Raw genomic sequence first — 24,940 nt, 5'->3', positions numbered from 1 at the left:
TATATGACAACCCTACCTCTTACATTATAGTAAATGATGTTAAGTTACAAGTTTTTTCTAAGATCAGGAACAAGATAAAGATGCCTATTCTTGCCACTTCTATTGAACATAGTATTGGAAGTCCTAGCCAGAGTAATTAGAAATGAAAAAGAAATAAAAGGCATCCATATAGGAGAGGAAGAAGTGAAAATATCTGTGCTTGCTGATGATATGATCTCATATATAGGCAACCCTAAAGACCATCATAAAACTTGTTAGTACTAATAAATTAATTCAGTAAGATTTCAGGTTACAATATCACATATGAACTCAGTAGCATTTCTATACATTAACAATGAAGTATCCAAAAAATGAATTAAGAAAACAATTTCATTTACAATAGCATCCAAAATAAAATATTAAGGAGTAAATTTGACAATAGAGGTAAAAGAGCTGTACACTGAAAACTATAAAACATGGGTAATAGAAATTGGAGAGATTCAAGTAAATGGAAAGATATCCGGCTTTCATAGGTTAGAAGAATGAATATTGTTCAAATGTCCGTACTACCCAAAGCTCTCTGCAGATTCTATACAATACTTATCAAAATACCAATGTCATTTTTTAGAGAAATAGAAAAAGCAATCCTAAAATTTATATGGAACCAGAAAAGACCCTGAAAAGCCAAAGCAATCTTGAGCAAAAAGAACAATGATGGAGCCATCCCACTCTGATTTCAAAATATATTATAAACTTATTATAATCAAAACAGTAGGATACTGGCATGAGACAGGCACATTAACCAGTGGAACAGGATAGAAAGCCCAAAAATCAATTCAAATACTTATGATCATTTGATTTTCGACAAAGTTACTAAGAACACACAATGGGGAAAGAGATTTCTATTCAATAAATCGTGTTGACAAAACTGGTTATCCACATGCAGAAGAATGAATTCAGACCCTACTTTCACACAATATACAAAATAAACTCAAAATTGGTTAATGAATTAAGTGTAAGACCTGAAAGTGCAAAGCTCCTAGAAGAAAACAGGAGAAAATCTTTGTGATATTGGTCTGAGCAATAATTTCTTGGATAGGACTCCAAAAGCACAGACAATAAAAACCAAAATAGACAAATGGAAATGGGCTTGTACCAAACTAAAAAGCTTCTGCATAACAAAGGAAAAAAAATAACAGGGTGAATGTGTAGCTCTCATGAGAGCAACCACAGGGGTTGAACCCTGCAAAACCACAAGGTTGGAGCTTGGGAGCCCACCCCTTGTATCAGAGTGCCTTGGATGCAGAACATGGAGTCAAAAAAGAGTATTTTGGCCCGGCAGGGGGGATTGCACTTGTAATCCCAGCACTTTGGGAGGCTGAAGCAAGCAGATCACTTGAGGTCAGAAGTTTGAGATCAGCCTGATCAACATAGTGAAACCCCGTCTCTACTAAAAAATACAAAAATTAGCTGGGTGTGGTGGTGTGTGTCTGTAGTCCCAGCTACTCAGAAGGCTGAGGCAGGAGAATTGCTTGAACCCAGGAGGCCGAGATTGTGTCACTGCACTCCAGCCTGATGCCTGGCTACAGAACAAGACTTTCAAAAAAAAAAAAATTACAAAGTTAGCCAGGTATGGTGGCACACACCTGTAATCCCAGTAAGGCTGAGGCAGGAGAATTGCTTGAACCCGGGAGGCAGAGGTTGCAGTGAGCCAAGATCCTGCCATTTCACTCTAGCCTAGGCAACAAGAGTGAAACTCTGTCTAAAAAAAAAAAAAAAAAAAAAAAAAATTTGGAGCTTTTAGTCTTAATGACTGCCCTGCTAGGTTTCTGACTTGCATGGGGCCTGTATTCCCCTTCTTTGAGCTGATTTTTCCCTTTTGGAATGGGAGTATTTAACCAATGCTTTTCCCTCCATTGTATCTTGGAAGTAACGTTTTTTTTTTCATAAGTGGAAGGGACTAGCCTTGTCTCAGATGAGATTTTGGACTTTGGGCTTTTGAGTTAATGCTGGAATGATTTGAGACTTTGGGGTACTGTTGGGAAGGCATGATTGGATTTTGCAATGTGAGAAGAACATGAGATTCGAGACGGGCCAGGGATGGAATGATACAGCTTGACTATGTGTCTCCACCCAAATCTCATGGTGAAATGTAATCCCCAAGGGTAGAGATGAGGTCTGCTGGGAGGTGATTAGATTATGGGGGTAGATTTGCCCCTTCATACTGGCCTGAGTTTTCATGAAATCTGGTTGTTTAAAAGTGTGTAGCACCATCCCCTTCTCTCTCTCTTCCTCTTGCTTCAGCCATGTAAGTCATGCCCGCTTTCCCTTCACCTTCCACCATGATTGTAAGTTTCCTGAGACATCCCCAGAAGCACATACTGCCATGCTTCCTGTATAGCCTATAGAACCATGAGCCAATTAAATCTATTTTCTTTATAAATTATGCAGTCTGAGATATTTCATAATAGCAATGTGAGAACAACCTAATACAGGCCTGCTTTTAGTACTTTGACCAGAGTCTTTTATTTTTTAATTTTTTTCAACTTGCTCAGTGCTTTATTGAACCAAGGCCCTAACAAATGAGTCAGCAGGTCTTTCAAGCATAGCCCTGCCCCCATCTTGAGATTCAGAATCCAGAGGGTGCTCAGTCCTTGGTTTAGCTGCTTCTGTGACATTTCCTCTTGAATAATTCCAAACCCTAAGTGTAAAGATTTTTGTCCACACAGACACACATATATTCCTGCTACAGGCTGTCATGCTCACCAAAACGCTCCCACCCAGTTTGGGTGTGCAAGGCACTGCTCATCCATGGCCATCCACCCATCCATCCATCCAAACTTCCATCCATCTGCAACAAGACAGCAGCAAGTTCTGACCAGTCAGTCCCCAGGGTTCACAGCAGTAGGGGCTGGGCTTCCAGCAGGCTCATGATTCATGTCTTAGCTCTGGCCCTGGGAGCGCCCAAAGATAATAACATCCCTTTCTGGGGCAACAAAACTGACCAACTGGGCAACTGATATTTGACAGGGAAACCTAAACAGCCTATGAACCTGTCCTGAGATGGGTATAAAGTCAAATAGACCATGCACACAAGTAACACTGAGAAAGGAAAGAGTAAGAGCTTTTGTTTAAGCTGGAGGTGCTCTTATGGCAGGACAGGAAAGAGGAAAAGAGAAAGGGGCAACGTGGGAGACATACTATGGTTCCTACAGATGTTAGGGGCAGCCCTGGCCCAGGAAGTACACAGGGCAGAGAGCTGACTCCCAGGCCAGGAAGGAGTTTAGCTCTGACCCATCCTCAGGGACTATGGCTTTCCCCCAGCCTCAGCTGACACACACACACACACAAGCTTTTCAGGATACAGGAAGATGAGGGGTTAACCCTAACAAGGAAGCAAGAAGCTCCTGGAGGACACAAAATACTGCCTTTAAGCTGGCATTAACCCAACTTAACTAACTCAACAGACTGGGCTCTTCCGGGGTGGGAGTGGGGCACCAAGTTATGGAAAATGATGGGATGACACGGGAATCAGAGCTGGGGCAGACAGAACACCCACACCATCATTCCCATAGTCAGCACCTGAGACCTTCAGCAGGTCCTCAGCCCGGCAGGCCCATAGGGCAGCTGGCTCCAGACCTCAAAAGGAGCGGAGGTGGCAGGACTGATGCAGGCCCCTCACTGGTCCTGCAACCAGAGGCAGAGCTCCCAGCAGCTCTACTCTCCAGCCCAGCTGCATATCCTGAGGAGGAATGTCTTTAGCCCATCCTTGAAGGCCTTGTGGCTCATGGGCCAGTAGTCCTGGTGGTCATAGATGTTTGGATGCTGAGGGAAGAACTCCTTCTAGCTGCCTTTCAGGATATACATCTTGGGATAGTAGAAGCTGGGGTAGTCATTGACAGCACGGTCTCGTTCCTTGATGAAACGGCACATGTGGGGCTTGCACTCAAGTGAGAACTTACAATGGAAAATGAGAATGACTCTCTTGCCCAGGTTATAGGGTGTGATAGGGGTCTGTAGCAGGAAGCTCTAGATGTTGCGTTCCAGAAGCAAGTTCACAGCAGTCTTGATATGCCCTCCTTCATACTCATAGGGGTATCTGCAGTCCACAATCACAAATTTATCCATGATGTTGCTGAACTTGCCCATCAACAGGGCCACCATCATTTCTGGTGAGATGTACTTGAGGTCTTGGTGCTTTCAATCTACAGTCTGTAGGAGGAAGGTCTTACAGTAATCTCCTATCAACTTTCATTGGTCACTGTCCAGGAGGTTCTCGATCTCATCATGACACAGTGATTTTGAGTGGAGGTCTTGGGCTTTAGATTCCTCATGCTCTTGCTGCTCCTCTGGATGGGTCATGCTTCACCTCTGCTTATTCTGCATGGGCGTGTCCCTGTCCTGGGGCTGCTCCAGCCTCTTGAGGATGGGCCGGATCACACTGCAGGGCAAGGACATAGAGCAGAAGAGCCACTGGCACATGCTGTACATGCCGAGACCCTGCTCCTCCTCCTTTTCCAAGGTATTGACCAATGGGGTGTTAAAGAGACTCTCCATGCCTGGGGGGAGTGCATCATCACCCTTTAAGTCACTCTCTAGGATGTCCACAAATCCATCATCTTCTTTGATATCCCCTTTGCAGGAGTCAGAGAGAAGCAACCTAGGGCCAGGGGGCTGAGCTCCTCCATTTCCATCTTTTGCTCAGGAGTGAGACACATCAGGTCCAGGGTGAGCTGGACCTCTGGCCAAAGGATTCCCTGCTGCTGGCCCACTCTGCCAGAGCACGGGAAGAGCTGGGATGTGTGGGCTTCCATGGCATCTTGAAGACAAATCCATTTTTCTCTTTGTCTCCCCCATAGCTGCTGGCAGCTCCACCACCCACCTTGCTCTTCTTCCTATCATTGGGCACCTGGGAGTTGGTGATGTTCCGAAGCATGGGGCTGTGGCCCAGCAGTCCCACTGGCATAAACTGGCAGTATCTGATGGCAAACTGCTCATTTCGAATGACCTGGCTGGCTGCCCAGATTACCTGTTTTAATGTCTGCTCCATCATATGGGGGTCTATAGGGCTGGTGGAATCCATGCAGGGACCTGCATCAGAAGATTTGGAGGACTCAGATGACAGGTAGAATTCGGATACCTATCCAGGCAAGGATAGGCGCATCAGCCAGTCAGATACCCGTCCAGACAAGGATAGGCGCATCAGCCAGTCAGATACCCGTCCAGACAAGGATAGGTGCATCAGCCAGTCAGATACCCGTCCAGACAAGGATAGGCGCATCAGCCAGTCAGATACCCGTCCAGACAAGGATAGGCGCATCAGCCAGTCAGATACCCGTCCAGACAAGGATAGGCACATTAGCCAGCTGCGGCTGCAGAAGAGCAGGGTCCCTACCTGACTCTTTGGCATTTGGCTGCTGAGCTCAGCGAGGTCGTACGTGGTCTGGGTGAGGGTAGTGACTAACAAGGAAGGGACCATGCACACAAGGGACCTCAGGAGGCCATGAGATCCCAGCAGGAGGCCCAGGAGGTGGCCAGGACTCTGAGCACCACAACACACTCCTGCTGGACTGAAAGCCAAACTTGGTGTGGGCTCCAGCTGGGGCACCTCCATCACAGTGGGACAGGCAGAAGACTGGGTGGAGGGCCAGGTGCAGGGCCACTGCAGATGTTGGCACAGCAAGCTGGGCCGAGGGAGGCAGCAGGAGTACGGTGGCGGGGGGAGTACGGTGGCGGGGGAAGTAGGGTGAGGGAAAAGGGACGGAGGGAGGAAGAGCCACTGGGCTGGGTGCGAGGGAGAAGAGGGATACAGGAGGGTGGGGAGTGAGGGACATGGGACTCAGGCACCATCCTGGGAAGCCTGGAGTCCTTTATTTTTAATTGTAATAGATTTTGCAGTTGTGAAAAGAGTAGTGAATTAGAAGAACTGCCTCTGATTGGGAAGAGTGAAAAAATGTGAACTCTAGAATAATTCTGGCCACATTAGACCAGGGGTCTAGTCTGAGGTCTGTCACCCATCATCCATGTAAGTGTAAAATTATAAGTTTGGCAAATAATGTCTGATAAGCCCTAACTTGTAGCACTGTTGGAATCTATGTAATGGATATGAAGCACTTACCAGAATTATGGAAAATATTGGATCTTTAAAGAATCGTAATTATCGTATTATTTTTACCACAGATGATATCACCCTCCCCTCTGAGATTTATTTTTTATTAATTCAGGAAAATATTCAGCCTTCTTGGACAATTAATATCAAATTAGCCCACTATGTATTTAGCACGTAAAACTAAATAAAATTTCCCCATTTGAAGATAAGTTACTTCATTTCCACGTAGGGAGTCTTCCCCAGTTGACTGAAACACAAAGTCCGAGAATTTGTGTCAAGGACAAACAACTTCCCTCCCAGGTGCTATTCCACCGAAACAATCCATATTTTCGTTCATTTCATCATCATCAAATATGTTCTCCCTTAGAGTTTGCCAAATTACACTGAAGATAACTTAATTAAAGTATCCCTTTAAGATGAGTCCGTGGCTCACATCTGTAATCCCAGTACTTTGGCAGGCTGAGGTGGGTGGATCACTTGAGGTCAGGAGTTCAAGGCCAGCCTTGGCAACATGGTGAAACCCTGTCTCTACAAAAATACAAAAAATTAGCTGGGTAGGGCGCTGCGTGACTCTAGTCCCAGCTTCTTGAGAGGGCAAAGTTGGAGGGTTGCTTGAGCCTGGGAAGTCGAGACTGTAGTGAGCCATGATTGCACCACTGTACTCCAGCCTGGAAAAAAGAGCCAGACCGTCTCAAAAATATGTCCTTTTAAATACTAGGATCTGGCTCTCTCAGTTCAGAGCAAAGGACTCAATACAGTAGCTTTTCAGCACCCCACTTCAAGGCTGTTTCACCTTTATTTCTCAGAAATTCCCTGGAGATGCTGTGTATAAAGTAACTAGACTGTGCTATGTGCTCAATTGAATGTGAACAAGAGCAGAGGACATTATCCACTTCTGCCCCAAGAGGTTTTCTTCTGGATTATTGATGTCACCAAGGTAACTCTTAAGTGGAAGTTTTCACTCTAGGGTTTTTTCGTTCAACAATGAAACATACCATCCAAGTGCCTGGCCTCTGCTCTCCAGTCCCACAGCTTCATCTAGCCCACCACTCAGCTTAAATTAAAACTATATCCCAACGAGAGACTTACAGTTTCCAAAAGTCTAAAACATCTTTTCTTCAGAGAATTTGCACCTTATCATTTTCAGCCAGATACACTCCAGCACTTTTCCCAAACTCCTCTCTAACTGCTTACCTCTCTTACTCCCTCTTCTTGTCATTTAGGTCATAGAAGTATTTCACCATCTTCCATATATTATTACTGTTCATTAATTGTAAAAGTCTAAGCAGGGGTGGGTGTTTTGTATCCTAGTATTCCCATTTCTAACAAAATTACTTTCAAAAAGACAGATGTTTAATTAATATTGGACGAATGAATGAGTCGGGAAGCATAGATGCTAGTTCATAAACATTTTATTTTTTCTTACCTTCTTCAGTAAGCTAAGCCAATCCAGGTATGTCTCTTTTATTTTTATATAACAGACTAAAATGGATAAAGAAAACCAAGAGCTGAAAAGTTTTACTAGTTTTCACCTATGTTTTGATCTCCAAAATTTTACTGCTAAATCATTTCACATTTTTTAAAGAAATACCTACTGTGTTTCCTTGTTCTGGCTCATTAAATATGAAAGAAGGTTTCCCAATTTGTTTTACAGAACAATAAAGCTCCCACTCTTAAATAGCAATACACATGTAACCCAAGTAATTAATAGATTTAGATTCCGAAGTTATCTATAACTTCTATTAAAAGAAACAACATTTGAAATATAACACCAAAAAAGAAAGATACCGTTCCAAGTTATTATAGAATATTAACACAAAATGATAATATGCTGTGTTTCCTCCAGCTCCACCCTGGTCATTCACTACTTAGAATGTTGATTGCTCTTTTCTTCCACAAATAAAACAATCTTCTTCAGACTTCAACATTTGAAATATAACCTAGGGAAAAAAAGAAGGAAAAGTAAAACTCTAGTTATCTACATACAATAGGAACACAAAGATGATATACATTTCTTTCTTCAGGCCCCACCATGCCCCTCCACTATTAGAATGTTGACAGACCTTTTTGGCCAAAAAAGTGAAGAACCAGCCTCAGATTTCACTTAGCATGGGAGAAGCTGCCAGATGTGGTTCTGGAACGTGCTCTGGCCATGGCAGCAGAATGAGCCCTGGCTGCAGCTCTGGCTTGGTCTCTCTCTTCCTCATCTCGCAAAGCCTCTTCATAGCAGGATGGGAAGGCAGTAGGGACGGTATCATACATGTTGGCTAAAAACTTCAGGACTTTCATCTTGCTAGTTTCAGCATGAGCTCTTGGACCCCACAGGAATTCATAGCGTGGAGGATCACTGTTGGGCACTTGCTGGCACTCCAGGTACTTTAGCTGCACCAGATCTTTGGTGATGACTTTCCTGGGATCCCCATAGAGGAAGTGCTCCGTATCAGGATATACACCCATCACATTCAGCACTTCCCAGATTGCCTCTTCTGGGGCACGGTTGCCATTCATGAAGATCACACTGAGTGCAACCATCAGGAGACCGGTCTTGGGAATGTTTTCTTCATCGCTGGTTGTTTCATCATAGGTGAGGTCTAGTTTGCTGAAAAGGGCATAGGAGTGCCTGATAGGATCCACTTCCTTCAAATCAACACCAAATGCTAGCTCCATGTGCTCAGCGGCTCTCTTGAGGATCTCATTGAAGTGACACTTGTCCTTTGTGATAACAAACTTTATCATGTCTCCCTTTGTAATTGGCTCTTTGTTTTGATACTTCTGAAGCAAGAAATTCACCAGCAAAACTACTTTCCTGTTTAAAGGATCTTTTTTCCAGGCTTCAGCAACACTTGAGAAATATAGACTTTTCTCATCTTGGCTGCTGGCACCTTCAGTTGAACTGGTGCATGAAACGGGTACAGTAGTATTACTGGTGGATGGGGCTCCCTGAAGTGCCTCGGGGATGCTAGGTGTCTCAGCAGCAGGCAAATTCTGGGGTCTATCACCAAAAAGATGACAGGCAGAGGAGGGCGATTCTCCTTCTGCCACTGTGGCCTGAGTAGCTCCCAGATCCTGATTCTCACAGTGAGCCTGGCGGCGTTTCTCACGAGCACGGAGCTTACTTTTATGACCTCGAGGCATAATTACTCTTGTCAGGGACTACAGACAATAATGCAGGCAGTTGGGTTGATGAAGAGGTCACCCTAAAAGATGGAGGATTAGACAGTGTTCACAATCTTGGTAGAGAGAATCTACCCTGGCTCCAAGAATGGCCACCTCTGCTCGTTCTGTTGAGGGTGTTGTTTTAGAAACCCATAAGGCAGGAGCGGGGTGGGGCTCCGTTCTGTGGGGGTTCGTCACATCAGTTCTAACTCAGAATATTAATTTTATTCCTTACCAGTCCTTTGAGTCCTCCCTCCGTTGACTTGAGGCTGCCTCCCTTTAGACCATGGCTTCCCATCCCACAGATTCCCAACAGGAAGTAAGGGCGTTGGGCCTAACGGCTGTGCTTCAGAACACAGAGAATTGACAGTGTGGGTAGGGCAGAGCAGAGCAGGATGGGTTTCTGTAAGGCAGCCTCTGTTGTGAAAAGAGTGTGTCTGAAAGGTCATAACAATAATACTCACCTTGATACCCGCCGGATCCCCAGATTTATTTCTCCGGCCACATCTTTCAGACCAAGGCGTCACCCGTAACAGCTTGATGACGTGGAAGTAAGGTCAACGGAAACACTTCCGGCCACGCCACCTTGTGCTCCCAGCGTCGTAGTTCTACGTTCCAGGGGAGGGGCAGTTCTTAAAGGGCTACATGTATTTCTTTCATTGACTTTGCAGGCCCTGGGACTTCTCTCTTTGCTAAGCTGAATCAGTCAGTCTCAGAAAAAGAATCATTTTCCTGAATCCAGAGTAGGAAGCAAGGTCGAGCCTGAGCCCAGCGGTCATGCCTGGGGCCTCCTAAGATTGCCAGGAGGGGCGAGGCTCTGTCAGGGGTCCCTCTTCTTGAGTAGGTAATGCTCTCAGTCATCACTCAGTGCCTTATCTTGACTTTTTATAGGTGCTGGGCCACTTCTCTGCTGACTTGAGCCCATCAAGTAAGGTACTAAATTGGTAAATAAAGATAATTAACATCTGTACAATGTTATATTCACCATGTATAAACATATTATATTGCTCTACTTAGGCATCTACCTAATTCTATCAGCAAATTTTTATATTTGCTTTGACAGATTGTGTATGTTTTTGTTAATGTTCTTTTTAGGTATATTCTGAATGTTCCTGATCTTTTGATGGTATTTTTTCATTATATTTTCTTATTTTTAAAGCCCTCTCAAATTTATCAGAATAGATTATTTTCAGGATGGTACATTAGGAGAAAAATGAGGATGATAGAAACATCAAAGATTCTTTCATTCAGGCACTAAAAGGAATCCAGAAAACAACTTCTCAGAGGAAATCTGGAGTAGCTAGGATCCTTTTTTATTTGGAACCATTACTTTCAATTTAAGGCTTTGCATATTACTTTTGTTTTATTTCTACTATGCTGGCTGAGTCAGCTTTGAATTCCTGAAAAGTTTTACTTCTGCCCCTCACATAAGATCCTAATCCAGTTCACAGTGAATCTCAATGACAGAGTCTTGAGGTAGCACAAATGTTTTGATAAGATTCCTTGAGGCTTCTTTTTTTTAAGCCTTTATTTTAAGTACAAGAGTATATGTGCAGGTTTGTTATGTAGGTAAACTCATGTCATGTGGGTTCATTACACAGATTATATTATCACCCAGGTATTAAGTCTAGTACCTATTAGTTATTTTTCCTGATCCTCTCCTTTCTCTCACCCTCCACCTTCCAAAAGGCCCCAGTGTCTGTTGTTCCCCTCTGTGTCCTTATGTTTCCATCATTTAGTTCCTACTTATAAGTGAGAACATATAGTATTTGGTTTTCTGTTTTTATGTTAGCTTGCTAAGAATAATGGCCTCCAGCTCCTCCATGTCTCTGAAAAGGGTATGATGTTTTTTATGGCTGCATAGTATTCCATGATGTATATGTGCCACATTTTTGTTATCCAGTCTACCTCTGATAGACATTTAGGTTGATTCTATACCTTTGCTGTCTTGATTAATACGGCAATAAACATATGTGTGCATGTACCTTTATGATAGAATAATTTATATTCCTTTGGGTATATATTCAGTCATAGGATTGCTGGGTGGAATGGTAGGTTTGTTTTCAGCTCTTTGAGGAATCACCACACTGCTTTCCAAAATAGTTTAATTCATACTCCCACCAATGGTGTGTAAGCATTCCTTTTCCTCCACAACTTCTCCGGCACCTGCTATTTTTTTGACTTTTTGATAATAGTCTATTTTCTGCATTGTTACATTTTCTAATTAGTTATTTGTTGTGAGATGGTATCTCTTGTGATTTTGATTTGCATTTGATCAGTGATGTTGAGCTTTTTTTCATATGCCTGTTGGCCATATGTGTATCTTCTTTTGAAAAGTGTTTGTTCACATTCTTTGCCAACTTTTTAATGGGATTGCTATTACATTTTCTCTTTTCTTCAACTTTTAAGTTCTGGGGTACATGTGCAGGATGTGCAGGTTTGTCACATAGGTAAACATGTGCCATGATGGTTTGCTGCACAGATCATCCCATCACACAGGTATTAAGTCCAACATTCATTAGCCAGCATTCATATTCCTGATGCTCTCCATCCCCCACCCCCTGCCCCATTGTTATATTTTCTAATTAGTTGTTTGTTTCATGTGGCTAGATTTCTGATTTTACTATAGTGATTTTCTACACAAGTTTACTGATGTTCTTTATATGTTTGAATATTTTGTGAGCTGATTTCTTTAGAATTTTTAATTAGAGGATCCTTTAGGGGATCTCTTTCTTTTCATTTTTCGTAAATTTTATCTTGGTATTCACGTGCATGCCTGTATACTGGCTGTGCAATCCAGTCCGTGTTTGACCAGCAGAATTGGTACCGTACCTCTGCATCTGGTTCTGGACTATTGAGAATGCTGGCCACATTTCAAATAGTATGATTGCTATTTGTTTTATGATATGGAAATTCCATTCTAATGTAAGTATACTAAAGTTTATTACCATGAATTGGTGTTCCATTATCACCAGTGGCTTTCCTTCACTGCTGCATGTGATCAAATCCTTTCTCTTTCTCTGTTAACATCATGAATTCCAATTCACATTTTTCCTATTATGATATGATCTTTGCATTTGTTAGACACAGCTTATTTCCCTATTTCTTCGTTGTTTTATTATTAACTGCTATATTAGATATTCTATAAATTTATTTAGAATATGTGTCTCCATGTGAGTAAATTTGGCTCAAGTGTTCTTTCCTTGGAGTATGATCATCTAGTTTTTGCATCAAGTATAGCTAGCCTGCTAAAGTGGTTGCATAGCTTTCCATCTTCTTGTATGGTTTGTAAGAGTTTATTTAATGTAGTGATAAACTTGTCCTTCATCATTTCATGTAATGGGCTTCCAAACATGTCTGACCCTGGAAGATTTTTCAGGTGCCCAGGGCTAGACTACAGTTTGTTTGTATTGTCTGAAATAAAGTTTTTATTTCTTTATGAAACTAGTTATTGACTTAGATTCCATTAAAAATTGCTTTATTTTACTTGTTTTCCAATTAAAAGTCATGTTATTTATAATAAATCATTTATTATATAAATTATTAATTGTATAGAACATTACAGAAAATAGAATAATAACCCAATATACCTGACATTCAGCATGGTAATCTATAGTCTATAGTTATAGGCAGAAGCTTGTTCAGATTAAGGTTTATTTATTTATTCATCTGTGGGCAAGACCTCCAGAGATGATGCTGTGTATTTCCATTAGGAGATACATAGCAGCTGAACATGTTGGCTCATGCCTGTAATCCCAGCACTTTGGGAGGCCGAGGCGGGTGCATCACTTGTGGTCAGAAGTTTAAGACCAGCCTGGCCAACATGGTAAAACCCTATCTCTACAAAAAATATAAAAAAATTAGATGAATGTGGTGGTGAATGCCTGTAATCCCAGCTACTCAGGAAGCTGAGGCAGAGGAATCACTTGAATCTAGGAGGTGGAGGTTGCAGTAAGCCAAGATTGTGCCACTGCACTCCAGCCTGGGCGACAGAACAAGACTCTCTCCGAAAAAAAAAAATAAACAAATAAAAGGAGATACATAGCATGTGTTCATTTTTTGTGGTGATGATACAGTCACTCAGTATCATCAGTCTCATTCATTAATTTGTTAGGGGCTGCAGAATTATAGTACTCTAATTCTATCATTTCTTTTGCGATTATTAGCTGAAATAGATCTATAGGTAGAAGCTTTTATTAACTTTCATTTGCTATTCGTGAGGTGTGAATTTTTACTGCCCAGAGGAATAAATAAAAGAAAATCTTTGTCTAATTGATATCAGGAAACTCTTTAGTCCAAAAATTTTTAATATATATTTATAATTTTGAATGATGAAAATATTTTACTGGAGAATGAATCTGGTTCATAACTGATTGAATAATTAATCTCTTATTAAGGATTATTAGTTAGAAGTGTTGGAATAAATAATGTTCATGCCCTAGTGTTTGTCACATGACATATTACTTATGCCTACAAATAGTTATAATTTTGGAAAACAGAAAATTTTACCATGATTTCTTCAAAGCTACCTTTCTTTGAAGGTTTCTCTGTTGTTTTTGTGTTGTTCCTATATAGCTAGCCAGTCAGTAGGCCAACTGGGTTTTATTTTTATCTTTACAAGTTGTAATGTGGATATGGTAAGGGATATGAGTTTTGTTATTACCTTAGCTTGCATGTATGTAGACCTAAAAAGCAATTGTGGCATTCTTCCCTCTGGGTTCACAAACCTATTCAATTTATGGCTGTTCAATGAACTTTATATCAAGACTCTTTTCATTAATGTGGTAAATGCAGAAATATTCATGTATTTGAATAAATATGCTAATATGTTGTCACAATTAATTAAAAGAAATTTTCCAACTTCTCAATTCACCTGTTACTAAATTAAATATTTAGATTGTTCAGTGAATATTTACTTCTTGAGCTTGTAACTTTTATGACATGTTTCTGGGTTAATAAGCCTGGAAATGTAGAATGCTATATAGCAAAAATATTCAACTATGAGTAAGGAGTCTTAGGTTATTGCTGTGGCTTGAGTGGGTTCCCCAAAGTTCATGGTTTAGAAACTTAGTCCCCAATACAATAGTGTTGAGATGTGGGACCTTTAAGAAGTAACTAGGTCATGAGGGCCATGCTTCTATGAATGGATTGCTGCTGTTATCACAGAAGCAGGTTATTTATTATGGAAGTGAGTTCATAATAAAAGGATGAGTTCAGTACCCTTTCCTCTCTCTTTTGTTTGTGCTTTCTTGCCCTTCTGTCTTCCACTGTGGGATGATGTAGCAAGAAGGCCCTCACCAGATGCAAGCCCCTTGACCTTGGTCTTTCCAGTCTCCTAAATTATAAGAAATACATGTCTTTATATACAACTCACTCTATATTTTACTATTATAAGAACACAAAACGGGCTAAGACAAATACAAACCTAGGTTTATCACCATTCAGCTGTTAGATTTGATTTTAGAGCTTTTTATCTACTATAACTTCCCTCTCTCCCTGTTATCTTGCCCATCCTGTAACTTCCTAAATAATATAACAATAACTTCTCAAACAAAAGAAGCCTTCTAGAGTGATCTGGCAAAAACTTTAGCCTTTCAGTGTGGTTGAAGACTTTGTTCACTTTTACTTGATTCTGCTCCAGTCTGACGTGTACTGACTCATCCTTAAACCTTCTGTTTTCAATACCATTTTAACCATTTCAGTGGCCATGCTGCCAATGAAGTTCTAATGGCTTCCTCTTCCCTAAGCCTTATTCTTTTGATTACTGAGAATTTTTGGTCCTCCCTTAAATTTTGAAGTCAAAGCAAATGCCTCATTTGTGTCATCCTAGCCCCAGCCCTGGTGAGTGTTAAATCTTTAATCCTAATTCTGGCCACATATTTTAAAAAGCATAATTAATTAATTATATTATTTTTAATGTGTTTTATTCATTTGTTTATTTTAATTTTCATTTGTTTTATATTTTAGAGATAATTTTATTGTCTGCTTTTGTGATATTGAGCAATAAAGTTACTCTATATATGTCTTATAACATTTTTACAGTGGAAAATAAGGATATTGTTTTTACTGAGTTGATGGGAGGGTTAAATTATAATATACATCTTTACCCAATCTTTGAAATACTGAGTATACTAAGTGTTCTATTAATGCATAACAAGTTATCACAAACTTACTGGCTTAAAATAACACCCATTTATTATCTCACAGTTCTGTAGGTCAGTAATTCTGACACAGTTCATTTGTGTTCTCTGCTCAGGTCCTCAGTCTCAAAGTGTCTTGTTGACTAGGCAGCATGCTTATCAGGAGGCAGCAGGCATAGATTTACTCCAAGGATTCAGGCTGTTGGCAGAATCAAGTTCCTTGTGATTGTAGGACTGAGGTCCCCATTTTTTTTTTTTTTTTTTCTGGATGCCAGATGGGGCCATTCTTTGTTTCTGGAAGTTGCCTACATTCCTTGCTATGTGGACCTCTCCATTTTCAAAGTCAGCGACGGAGAATCTCCTTCAGGTAGAATCCACAATAATTTTAATCTCTTTCATCAGGAAGGGTCTTGCCGCTTTTAAAGGTTCACCTCATTAGGTCAGGTCCACCAAGGTTAATTTCCCTTCTTAAACTCAACTGTATCATGTAGTATAACCTAATCACAAGAGTGATATCCTGTCATATTCATAGGTACTTCCTGCACTCAATGGGAGATGGTTATACAGGGTTGTGGGTCATTGGGGAAAAATCTTAAAATTCTGCCTATCATACCTAGAAAAAAATTATTGCAGAATTTCTGACCACAAGAGTAGCTGGAACTCCCAAGTTTCATACATAGATTATGAAATAAAAGGACAAGGAGATAGAATCATGGGATATAAAAGGATTTAAAATCTCTACTGCCATAGATTTTTTAAATCTTCTTTGAAGCAATTGTGCTTAGTGGCTGCTGACATCCATAAAGCAACAATTTCAATGGAATATTTGCCTCAGCAGGGAAAATTCAATCCCCTAATTCCCAAACTGGAAGGCGGCATTCAAATATTCAACTTTACAGTGTCTGTTGTTTCATCATCAATGTCTTCATGTTGTTTCTTCACCCCAGGGATTACTTTCTTTCTGTTTATCATATATTTAACAAATGCATATACCAAGCACTATGCCAAGAGTGGAGTGGGTATACAGTATGAATGAGCCCACCTATATGTCTTCAGTGTACTAAGACACTGAAATCAACAGTTGAAATCAACAGGGTTGGCAGTTCATTCATTCTTTCTGTTACAGTAACTTTAAATATAGAAAGCAATACATGACACATTCCAGAATTTTCAAAGGCATAGCAATGGTAATATAACAGATAGGAGTGATACATGGAATACTAAATTAGAACCAGGACAACTGGGTTTCAGTGTTGGCTCAGCTTCAGCATGCCTCTGAACTTGACCATATCTTTACCTGCCTAGGTCTCAGTTTCAATTGGACTAGCCTGTCATGAGTATTGTATTTTGTCACTAGTGTTTACAAAAAGCAAACAATAAATTTAGATGCCGTAGGATATTTATACATAATATAAAAGAAATTTCAAGTGAAGTGGCATTAATTCATTTGGAAAGGAATAGTCCGCCAAATACATATAATAATCACATGTAAATAATAAGTTATGACTAGCTAGTGGCTAGAATTTTCCTGTGCTAAAAAAGGGGGAAATGGTAGGAATTTAAGGAAGAATAAAAGGATGACAACCAAATAAAGAAACAAGTTTAGTAGAAACAAGTTTAATAATTTAAACACTAGAGGATATAGATTTTATAGATGTAAAAGACGTATTGTCAGAAAATGCTAAAATAAATCAAGAAAAAAATTGAAAGGGCTACTACCAAGCAAAGGTAAAAATTTGGTTAATTTAGAAAGTGTTATTTGAAAACTCTGAATCAATACTATGGTATTTTGAGCATTTTAAATCTGATCAGCTAAGAGGTTTTGAATTGTGTGTTCATTTGTTTTCTTTTGTTTTAACTTAGTGGAACTAACCCTCTTGGTGTACATGTGTACGCTCATAGGGCAGAGAAGAAGGAATGGGAGGGCAAGTTAGCAACAGCTACAATGCAAGTGAGGTGTGTCCTAAGAAAGAAAAAAAAAATAATTAGCTTAGTTTTTCAGACTTCTTTGTAGATCTAAAGTGTGACTGAATTATGAAATGAGACCCACAGGAATCCTCACTCCATTCTCTAAAACATCTTTCTATTATTGGACCATAATAATATGAGGGAAAAGTGTAAGGTAGTAGGACAAATATTTTAGAATACAAATAATAGTAACTACTTATTTATTAAAGACCATAATGTTCAAGGAAGTGGATTATGTGCATTTTCCTACTTAGCCTGTGGTTTGGGTTTTATTAACTGGACTATACATTCAAAGAAACTGAGGATCATAAAGATTATGAAGCTTTTATTCATCCATATAATTTATATTTACTATACCCAGGAAGTTGAATAAAGTTATGAAAAAAAAGCAAAGGCTTAGACAGAACAAGAGGTAGAGAAGAGGATTGTCAGAAGCCTTTCTGGTCAAATGTGGGAAAAATTCCTTGGTAATGTATATGCAACTTTATTTAGTTTGACGTATCACCTTGAAGCTCATGCATCACTTTGTTTTAGCCTTTTCTGGTTATTTTTTGTAATATTACTCATTATTTTAATAACCAAAATTATTATTTTAAACTAGTCCAAGTGTAAACTTAGCATTAACATTATTATAAGGAAAGTTTGCATGATATTTATTGTGAGGATGTTATTCATAGTATAATCTTAAATATTCTGCTGAAAAAACTCAGGAAATATGATTTCAGCTTAGCTCTTTTATTGAAAAGAAACTATGTTGTCTTTTTTTTTTTTTTTTTTTTTTTTTGAGACAGAGTTTCGCTCTTGTTACCCAGGCTGGAGTGCAATGGCGTGATCTTGGCTCACTGCAACCTCCGCCTCCTGGGTTCAGGCAATTCTCCTGCCTCAACCTCCTGAGTAGCTGGGATTACAGGCACGTGCCACCATGCCCAGCTAATGTTTTGTATTTTTAGTAGAGACGGGTTTCACCATACTGACCAGTATGGTCTCGATCTCTTGACCTCGTGATCCACCCGCCTCGGCCTCCCAAAGTGCTGGGATTACAGGCTTGAGCCACTGCGCCCGGCGAAACTATGTTGTCTTTAATTGATAGACAATCAGTTGTCTTTTTTGGTCAAGTGAAATGGGAATCTCAAAGTCAGATTTTTCTTACCCACAATACTACTGCACATATATAGAAATTGACACTATGTTCCAGAGCTTGCGGTTTATAAACATTTTTACTTTTAATTATCAGATATAGTAATTACTCTCTCAATGTTAATGAGTGAATTAATCCACTTAGAATATTGTTAAATTAGAAGCATAATGAGGCGATAATAAATACGTTCTATAAAGAAGTAAGCCTATATAATTAATAATCCTAATTTTAGGGCATCTAGAGAATTTGGTTAAATACAAATAAATATGTGGAATTCCATACTGCGTTTGCTTCAGGAAAAAAACTAATTATCACCATTTGTGAAACAGCAGAAAGCATATGTTCTGTTGATGGTGGTATCATGTTGCTATGTGAAGGACCACAAATTAAATGCACATTATGATGGCAAAGTAGAATAACTCATTGTTAGCTTTTACTAGACTAATTTGTCTTCCTAGTAAAACAAATATTAGCTAGTTCTAGTTCGATTTCAACTTGAACAGTGTTTAAAAATGTCAATGTCTACAAGAATAGTGTGATTTTTAAGTGCACCTAAAATCCATTTATAAGAAAGAAAAATGGTTGTATGCATTGTATTTATATATAAATGTGAAATTGGTGACAAAGCTTATTGATAGTAATGCGTAATATTTCACATTTACATTAGAGAGTTCCTTTTCAACTTCCAGTGGTACATAGTTTATGGAGCTTGTGGCAGTCATGTTATGTATGATATAAGACACCAGCTGAGCCCTGAGATGATCATGATATGTAAAAATTTATTTTCTTAGAATGAATAAGTAATTTTTAAAGTAATTCTTTTTTGCTTGGTTACAGCTATGCTTTTCCAGAATTTAGGAAACTGTACTCAGGATTATTAATTTCAGGTTTCATTGCATATGCATTTAATGTTAATTGTTATAACTACTGAGGAATGTATATATTTATTGTCATTTTGATTAGTTATTTATAAAAGACCTTGGATGTTTAAGTGAAAAGAAATATTTTCTATTAAATTTTAAATTTAATGTAGGTCTTTAAATGTAAGTTTTTTCTTAGTAACTGGATAGATTTTTAACTGAATTTTTTATTTGCCGTTTTTAAAAGTATATGCGAATTTAACTAAAAAAAGTAAGAGATATCTTAGATACTCAATGGCAGTGAGGTATAGGATATATAGGTAAAATGCAGACTTATATGTTATTTAAAAATCCTATTTTAATATCTCAAACATTATTCTAACCAATCTATCTTTTTTATGCTTCTACTAAACCAAACTGTTTGCTCTTTGAATGAACTAATTCTAATTATCTTCCTCTACTTCTTGGGCTGATGACTGGATAAATGGCCAAAAGACAAACACCAAGAAAGAAAGGTGTTGAAAGAATAACCAAGCCATAGGTAAATCAGACACACCTGCTTCAAACAAAGAAATCATAAAGAAAAATAGTGAAGAAAGCCAGGTATAACAAAACAATCCATTTACATATTTTATGAAACATTTACAACCCTCATGTAAAAAAAAATCAGCTGTAATAACAGTCTGCTCATGACTAGATCTATTTTGGACTGTTGTGTAGTGATAAATTCACTTCCAAACAAATCCATAAGATCAATCCTAAAATCGAATTTTTTAAAAAAAATATTTCATACTTAACATTTTTTTCTTGCTTTTGTAAAGAGGAAAGTCTTTTTTATTTATTTAGTCAAATTATATGTAAAAGAGCTATATTACTGAAATTTTCAAAGCTAGTGGTTTTGTTTTGTTTTGGTTTTTTTTTTGGTAAGGAGTTAAGTTTTATGTGACTCAAAAGTGCCTCTCCATTTTAAAAAAAGAACAAATGACTTACATTACTTAAGTGTTTTCAGACACATAATGTGATTATCTCAATACTGCAGCATGTGGGTATATATTATTATGTCCCATCTCTTGGATCAAGGAAACTGAGGCACAGAGAAACCATGTCATCTGCTTAAAGTTGTTAGAACATACATTTGCACTGTGTATAGTAGTAAATGTTTGAATATTTTACTATTCTTTCCTCTTATCCTCAGGAGCAAAATTACTTTAAATTAGAAAGATGAATTTTCTTTTTGTTGGCACTTCATTAAAAATACTGTACAAACAGAAAGTAGTAAAGAAGCGGTAGAGAAATGGACTGAACAGTAAAACTTCTAGAGATAGCTTAGTACTCTTAGAGTATAATGGCTAATTGAGACAACATGAAAGACACAGGATGAGGAAAATATGTACGGAAATTCCCAGATGGATCTTCTTTCCTTTTAGCCTATTGAACGATTGACAACTCCCTGTTTGCATTTGGTTTGCAGATCTAAATGATGCTCACATGTGCCTGGTTACTTATAGTAGACATTACTAAGTATTTGTTGAATGTCTGGAAGAACATATAATTGTTGGTTGTATTAATCAGGATCCTCCAGAGAAATGGGAAAAAAAGGATAGAGATACATAGATAGATAGATAATGGGAATTGTCTCATGTGATTATAGAGGAGCAGAATCTTATGACTGCAGGCTAGAAAGCCAGGAAAGCTAGTGGTATAAGGCAGTCCAAAGCTGAAGGCCTGAGAAAAGGCGAGGGACAGGGAGGGGTGATGGTGTAAGTCTCAGTCTGAATCTGAAGGCCCAAGAGCCGGAAGTGCCAATGTCCAAGGTCAAGAAAAGGCGGTTGTCCCACCTCAACAGAGAGAGTGAGCAAATTCATCCTTCCTCTGCCTTTTTGTTCTATTTGAGCCCTCAATAGATTGGATAATAACCAACCACATAGGTGAGGATAGTCTTAGCATTGGAATTCTACTGATTCTAATGCTAATCTCTTCCGGAAATACTCTCATAGACACACCTAGAAATAATGGTGTGATGGTGTAGTTCTGTATCCCCATCCAAATCTCATGTTGAATTGTAATCCTCAATGTTTGGGAGGAACCTGAGTGTGTGGTTTATCCCTTTATTCCAATTTAAGAGGCTCCTTTGGCTAGGATGCATCACAGTCATGAAATCCCTCAGAAAACCATCACTTTTAGACCTTCAGTTCACTTCCTGAATAGAAGGAATTCTAGCCAGAAGTAAATATGACATCATGCTAGAAAGCTATTCTCTATCGGTCATGTAATAATAAATAAGAGAAATAAACATATACAGATACCTGATATATGCCAGTCTCTTTGTACATATCTCTAACTCTTTATAAATATCCAAGGTAATATTATCTCAGTTTCATAGGTTTGGAAACACATGCCCAGCTGGGCTTTGATTACACTGCATTACCTAACTCAGAAGAGGTAGGGCCACAGCTAAACTTCAGATCTGCTCAACTACAAATTTTCACATTGCCTATATTTGCTTATATTGCATTAAGGGAAAGGAATGATGCAAAGGCATGATCTACTGGGGGCAAATTTAGAGTATATCTGTCTATGGTCAAGGCAGATTTTGGGGCCCCAATACTTTTTAAGTTGGGGAGCCCTCTTAAATAAAATAATAATAATGTAAACATACAAATGTAAGTCAAGCAAGTACCTCTGAAGCTTAAACTTCACTGGCTTCATGGTAAATCAACTGACACTTGACATACAATAGCTTCTTGGATGTTATACCCCAAAGGGAGCTGCAAGAAGTAAACAGGAAAACAAATAAATATAATACATACAGAAATTGTAAGTAATATGAGGGAAAACAAATGTAACAAGAATAATGGAAGTGGGTGTAGGATGGCAATACTGAATGAGTGAAGGCTTCTTTAAGTATCTATAACTTAAGTCAAAACATGGAGACAACAAAGCGTTGGGCTAACAACATTTCAAGCAGGAGGAGAAAGCATTTGCATATATCCCAAACCTGGAAGTATTCAAGAAACAGAACAACCAGCGTACTTTCCATTGTGTTTAAAAATTAATAAAATCAGTTATGTAAGCATTCTAGCTAAGAGATATGAATTCTTTTTTAACTTCATTTCTTAAGTTTGCAAAAATTGTTCTGGGCTGCACACTTGCATGGCCTTGGGACTAAACACATTCATTTACTATTTGATTATGAATAATATTTTAATACACATGTTTCAGTTCCCAGAAATATAATGGACATTGATTCCTACAAAATACTGCCCACATTTTACCTTTTCATCAATAATGGTTATTTTTCTAGGGAGGGATCTTATTCATTACTCCAGGAACTAAATTATTCAAATAATGGCTACATAGCTAGTCCTGGGCTTTCTCTAAGCACAGTTATATCAAAGTGGATAAAAAAAATTCAGCTCTTTGTTTATTTTGAAGTATAGGTTTTTAATTTTTCTTTTGATTCTTTTAGTCTTACTAGTGGTTCATAAGCCAAGAAGTAAGTCGATAACTCTTCAAGGAATACTGAGTTTATAGGAACATCTAGACTCAGAAAAATAATTTGATCATTCAGGTGAGAGCGTTCCTTTCTGCCAACATCAAATTTTCAAGAAGGAGTCTCGGTTAAAATGATGCCTACCAGAAAACAATTTATAACTCACTTCCTATGTACAATAAATCTATTGTAATTTGCTTTATGATCAAACCTGGGAGTTTGAGAAGGTCCCTGGCTCCTCAGAAGTACACTACAGCACCAGTAAAGTGTTATATATCCACTCAGACCTTCACAGTAGAAAACACAGGGAAAATGAGAACTCAGAAATGCAGTTTTACCTCAGAAAAGTTTTATCTCAGAAAATCTGTGCTTTATTAAGTAGGTTATCAAGAACTTGGGGGCAACAGAAGTTCTTTGGTGCTTTATTGAAAAGGAACTTTCAAAAGGTCCAAAGCCTGGATGACTCAGAAAATTTTCCATGGAGAAAAGAACTTTGCAGCATAAAATTAATTTAACTATTAGGAATACTTTGCCCTTCGCCAAGTCTAGATTTATATTCCTTTGTCAGTTTCTATTGGTGGAGCAATATGAAACTTGTCAAAAGTAAAAACAACAGACATTTATTTAAATATATTTGAATATATATGGTCATGCTAACTACATTCTTAGGAGCTGAAAATTATATTTCCTACTTACGGAATCACTAAGGCAGACACTGTGGTGAACAGAGAGTCATAGCTCCCCTAGTGTGATGACACTGGACTTGATCCTACTACTTGAGATATATCTACCAAATCCTTAGTGGTTACACCACAGCTGATTAATTGCTCTCCTCTTGCCTTGACTCTTCACTCCAAGAAAGCAACATGCTGCATAAATTGAAGTTCTCATCTAAGAAGTAGTCAAAAAGTTTTGGGATTTCAGAGCCAGGATGTACCTTGCAGATCCTTGAGTTAGTAGGACATTAGTGGGGGAAGTAGGGCCTTTGGAATCAAGAGACCTGGGTAACTTACAACCAGTCTGTTAGTCAAGACAATTTCCTTTACTAACTCTTGATTCTATAATCTGTAAAATAAGAATATTAATCCCTGTCATAGGAGATAGAAAGTAAAAATATTTCTTCCTTATGTATGTGTTTTAAGTGAATGCACACACATGCATATGCTTAAAGGTACTTGTGTGTTTACTCTTATGAAACAGGCACTACTTGGTATAGATTGTAAAAATGGTTCTGAAAATTGGAGGAAGATATTTAAGTCTTCAGGGAACCTTTGTGGAACCATTATATATCAAATTGCAGGTGTAAGGGGATGGATTTATTAATTAGCTTGATTTAGTCATTCCATAAGGTGAACATATATCAAAACTTCACATTATACCACATAAATATAGAATATATACAAGTATTACTAGTCAATTGAAAATAAAATAGAGAAATCATGTGGTAACTTGGTACCAGTCCAACTTTTAATACGAAAGACATAGTTTTCCCTATGTGGCCTCTTTGGTATGCTGTGGGCACAGATTCTGATTTTGGCTTTCTTACCGGCTCACAATTACCCTACTAACCAAAGTAAAAGTATATCTCTATTATGTCTTGCTCATCCTGGGCTTTCGACACCAACTAACGTGTGCAACTTTTTTTTTAGCTTGATGATGACAAATCTATATATTTTACAATCCTACTATAAGTGTGTTTTAGAGGGTCTTTTTGCTCAGCCAAGAGAACACTTAGCTCACAGTTGTTCTGAGGATCAAACTATCCTTAATAGTCTTGGAAATCACAAAATGAACAAAAAAGAATTCAAGAAAATGTTAATATATTAAATTTACATTCTGTTCTAACACCTGCATTTTAATTTGCCTTCTTCATTGCTTCATTTTTACAAGTATTAAATGGTAATTCTAATTCTATTTTAATAAAGAAGAAAATATAGAGAAAAGTAATTTCTAATTAAAAATCGCCTCAGAAAAATCTCCTTTTTTCCTGACATTTTTGCATTTGTTTTTTGCACAAATAACATGCTATACATATTAGACTTCATTTAAGTTTTATTAATTAAAAATTTTAAAAGTGCATATGGCTAGTGGCCACTG

The 24,940-nt window shown here is 38.5% G+C and overlaps 1 protein-coding gene and 1 pseudogene across 1 annotated transcript; both read right to left on the bottom strand.

The window, feature by feature from the left end:
• Nucleotides 1-3,657: 3,657 nt before the first annotated feature.
• LOC116556545 lies at nt 3,658-5,593 on the bottom strand (annotated as a pseudogene).
• A 1,890-nt stretch (nt 5,594-7,483) lies between these two features.
• On the bottom strand, nt 7,484-9,832 carry MAGEB18 (MAGE family member B18). Its single transcript, XM_032285821.1, has 3 exons — nt 9,709-9,832; nt 8,152-9,285; nt 7,484-8,028 (listed from the first exon to the last, which is right to left on the bottom strand). Exon 2 carries the CDS (start codon nt 9,221-9,223, stop codon nt 8,189-8,191), a length of 1,035 nt encoding a protein of 344 aa, XP_032141712.1. The 5' UTR covers nt 9,224-9,285; nt 9,709-9,832; the 3' UTR covers nt 7,484-8,028; nt 8,152-8,188.
• Between the last annotated feature and the right edge of the window lie 15,108 nt (nt 9,833-24,940).

The sequence above is a fragment of the Sapajus apella genome, unplaced genomic scaffold, assembly GCF_009761245.1.
Source record: "Sapajus apella isolate SASKATOON/1434 unplaced genomic scaffold, GSC_monkey_1.0 scaffold17, whole genome shotgun sequence".
NCBI classification, from domain to species: Eukaryota; Metazoa; Chordata; class Mammalia; order Primates; family Cebidae; genus Sapajus; species Sapajus apella.
This window is presented reverse-complemented; position numbering and strand designations above follow the sequence as displayed.

Coding starts and splice junctions, on each gene's coding strand:
- MAGEB18 (XM_032285821.1), bottom strand. CDS start 9,223: ATGCCTCGAGGTCATAAAAGTAAGCTCCGTGCTCGTGAGAAACGCCGC.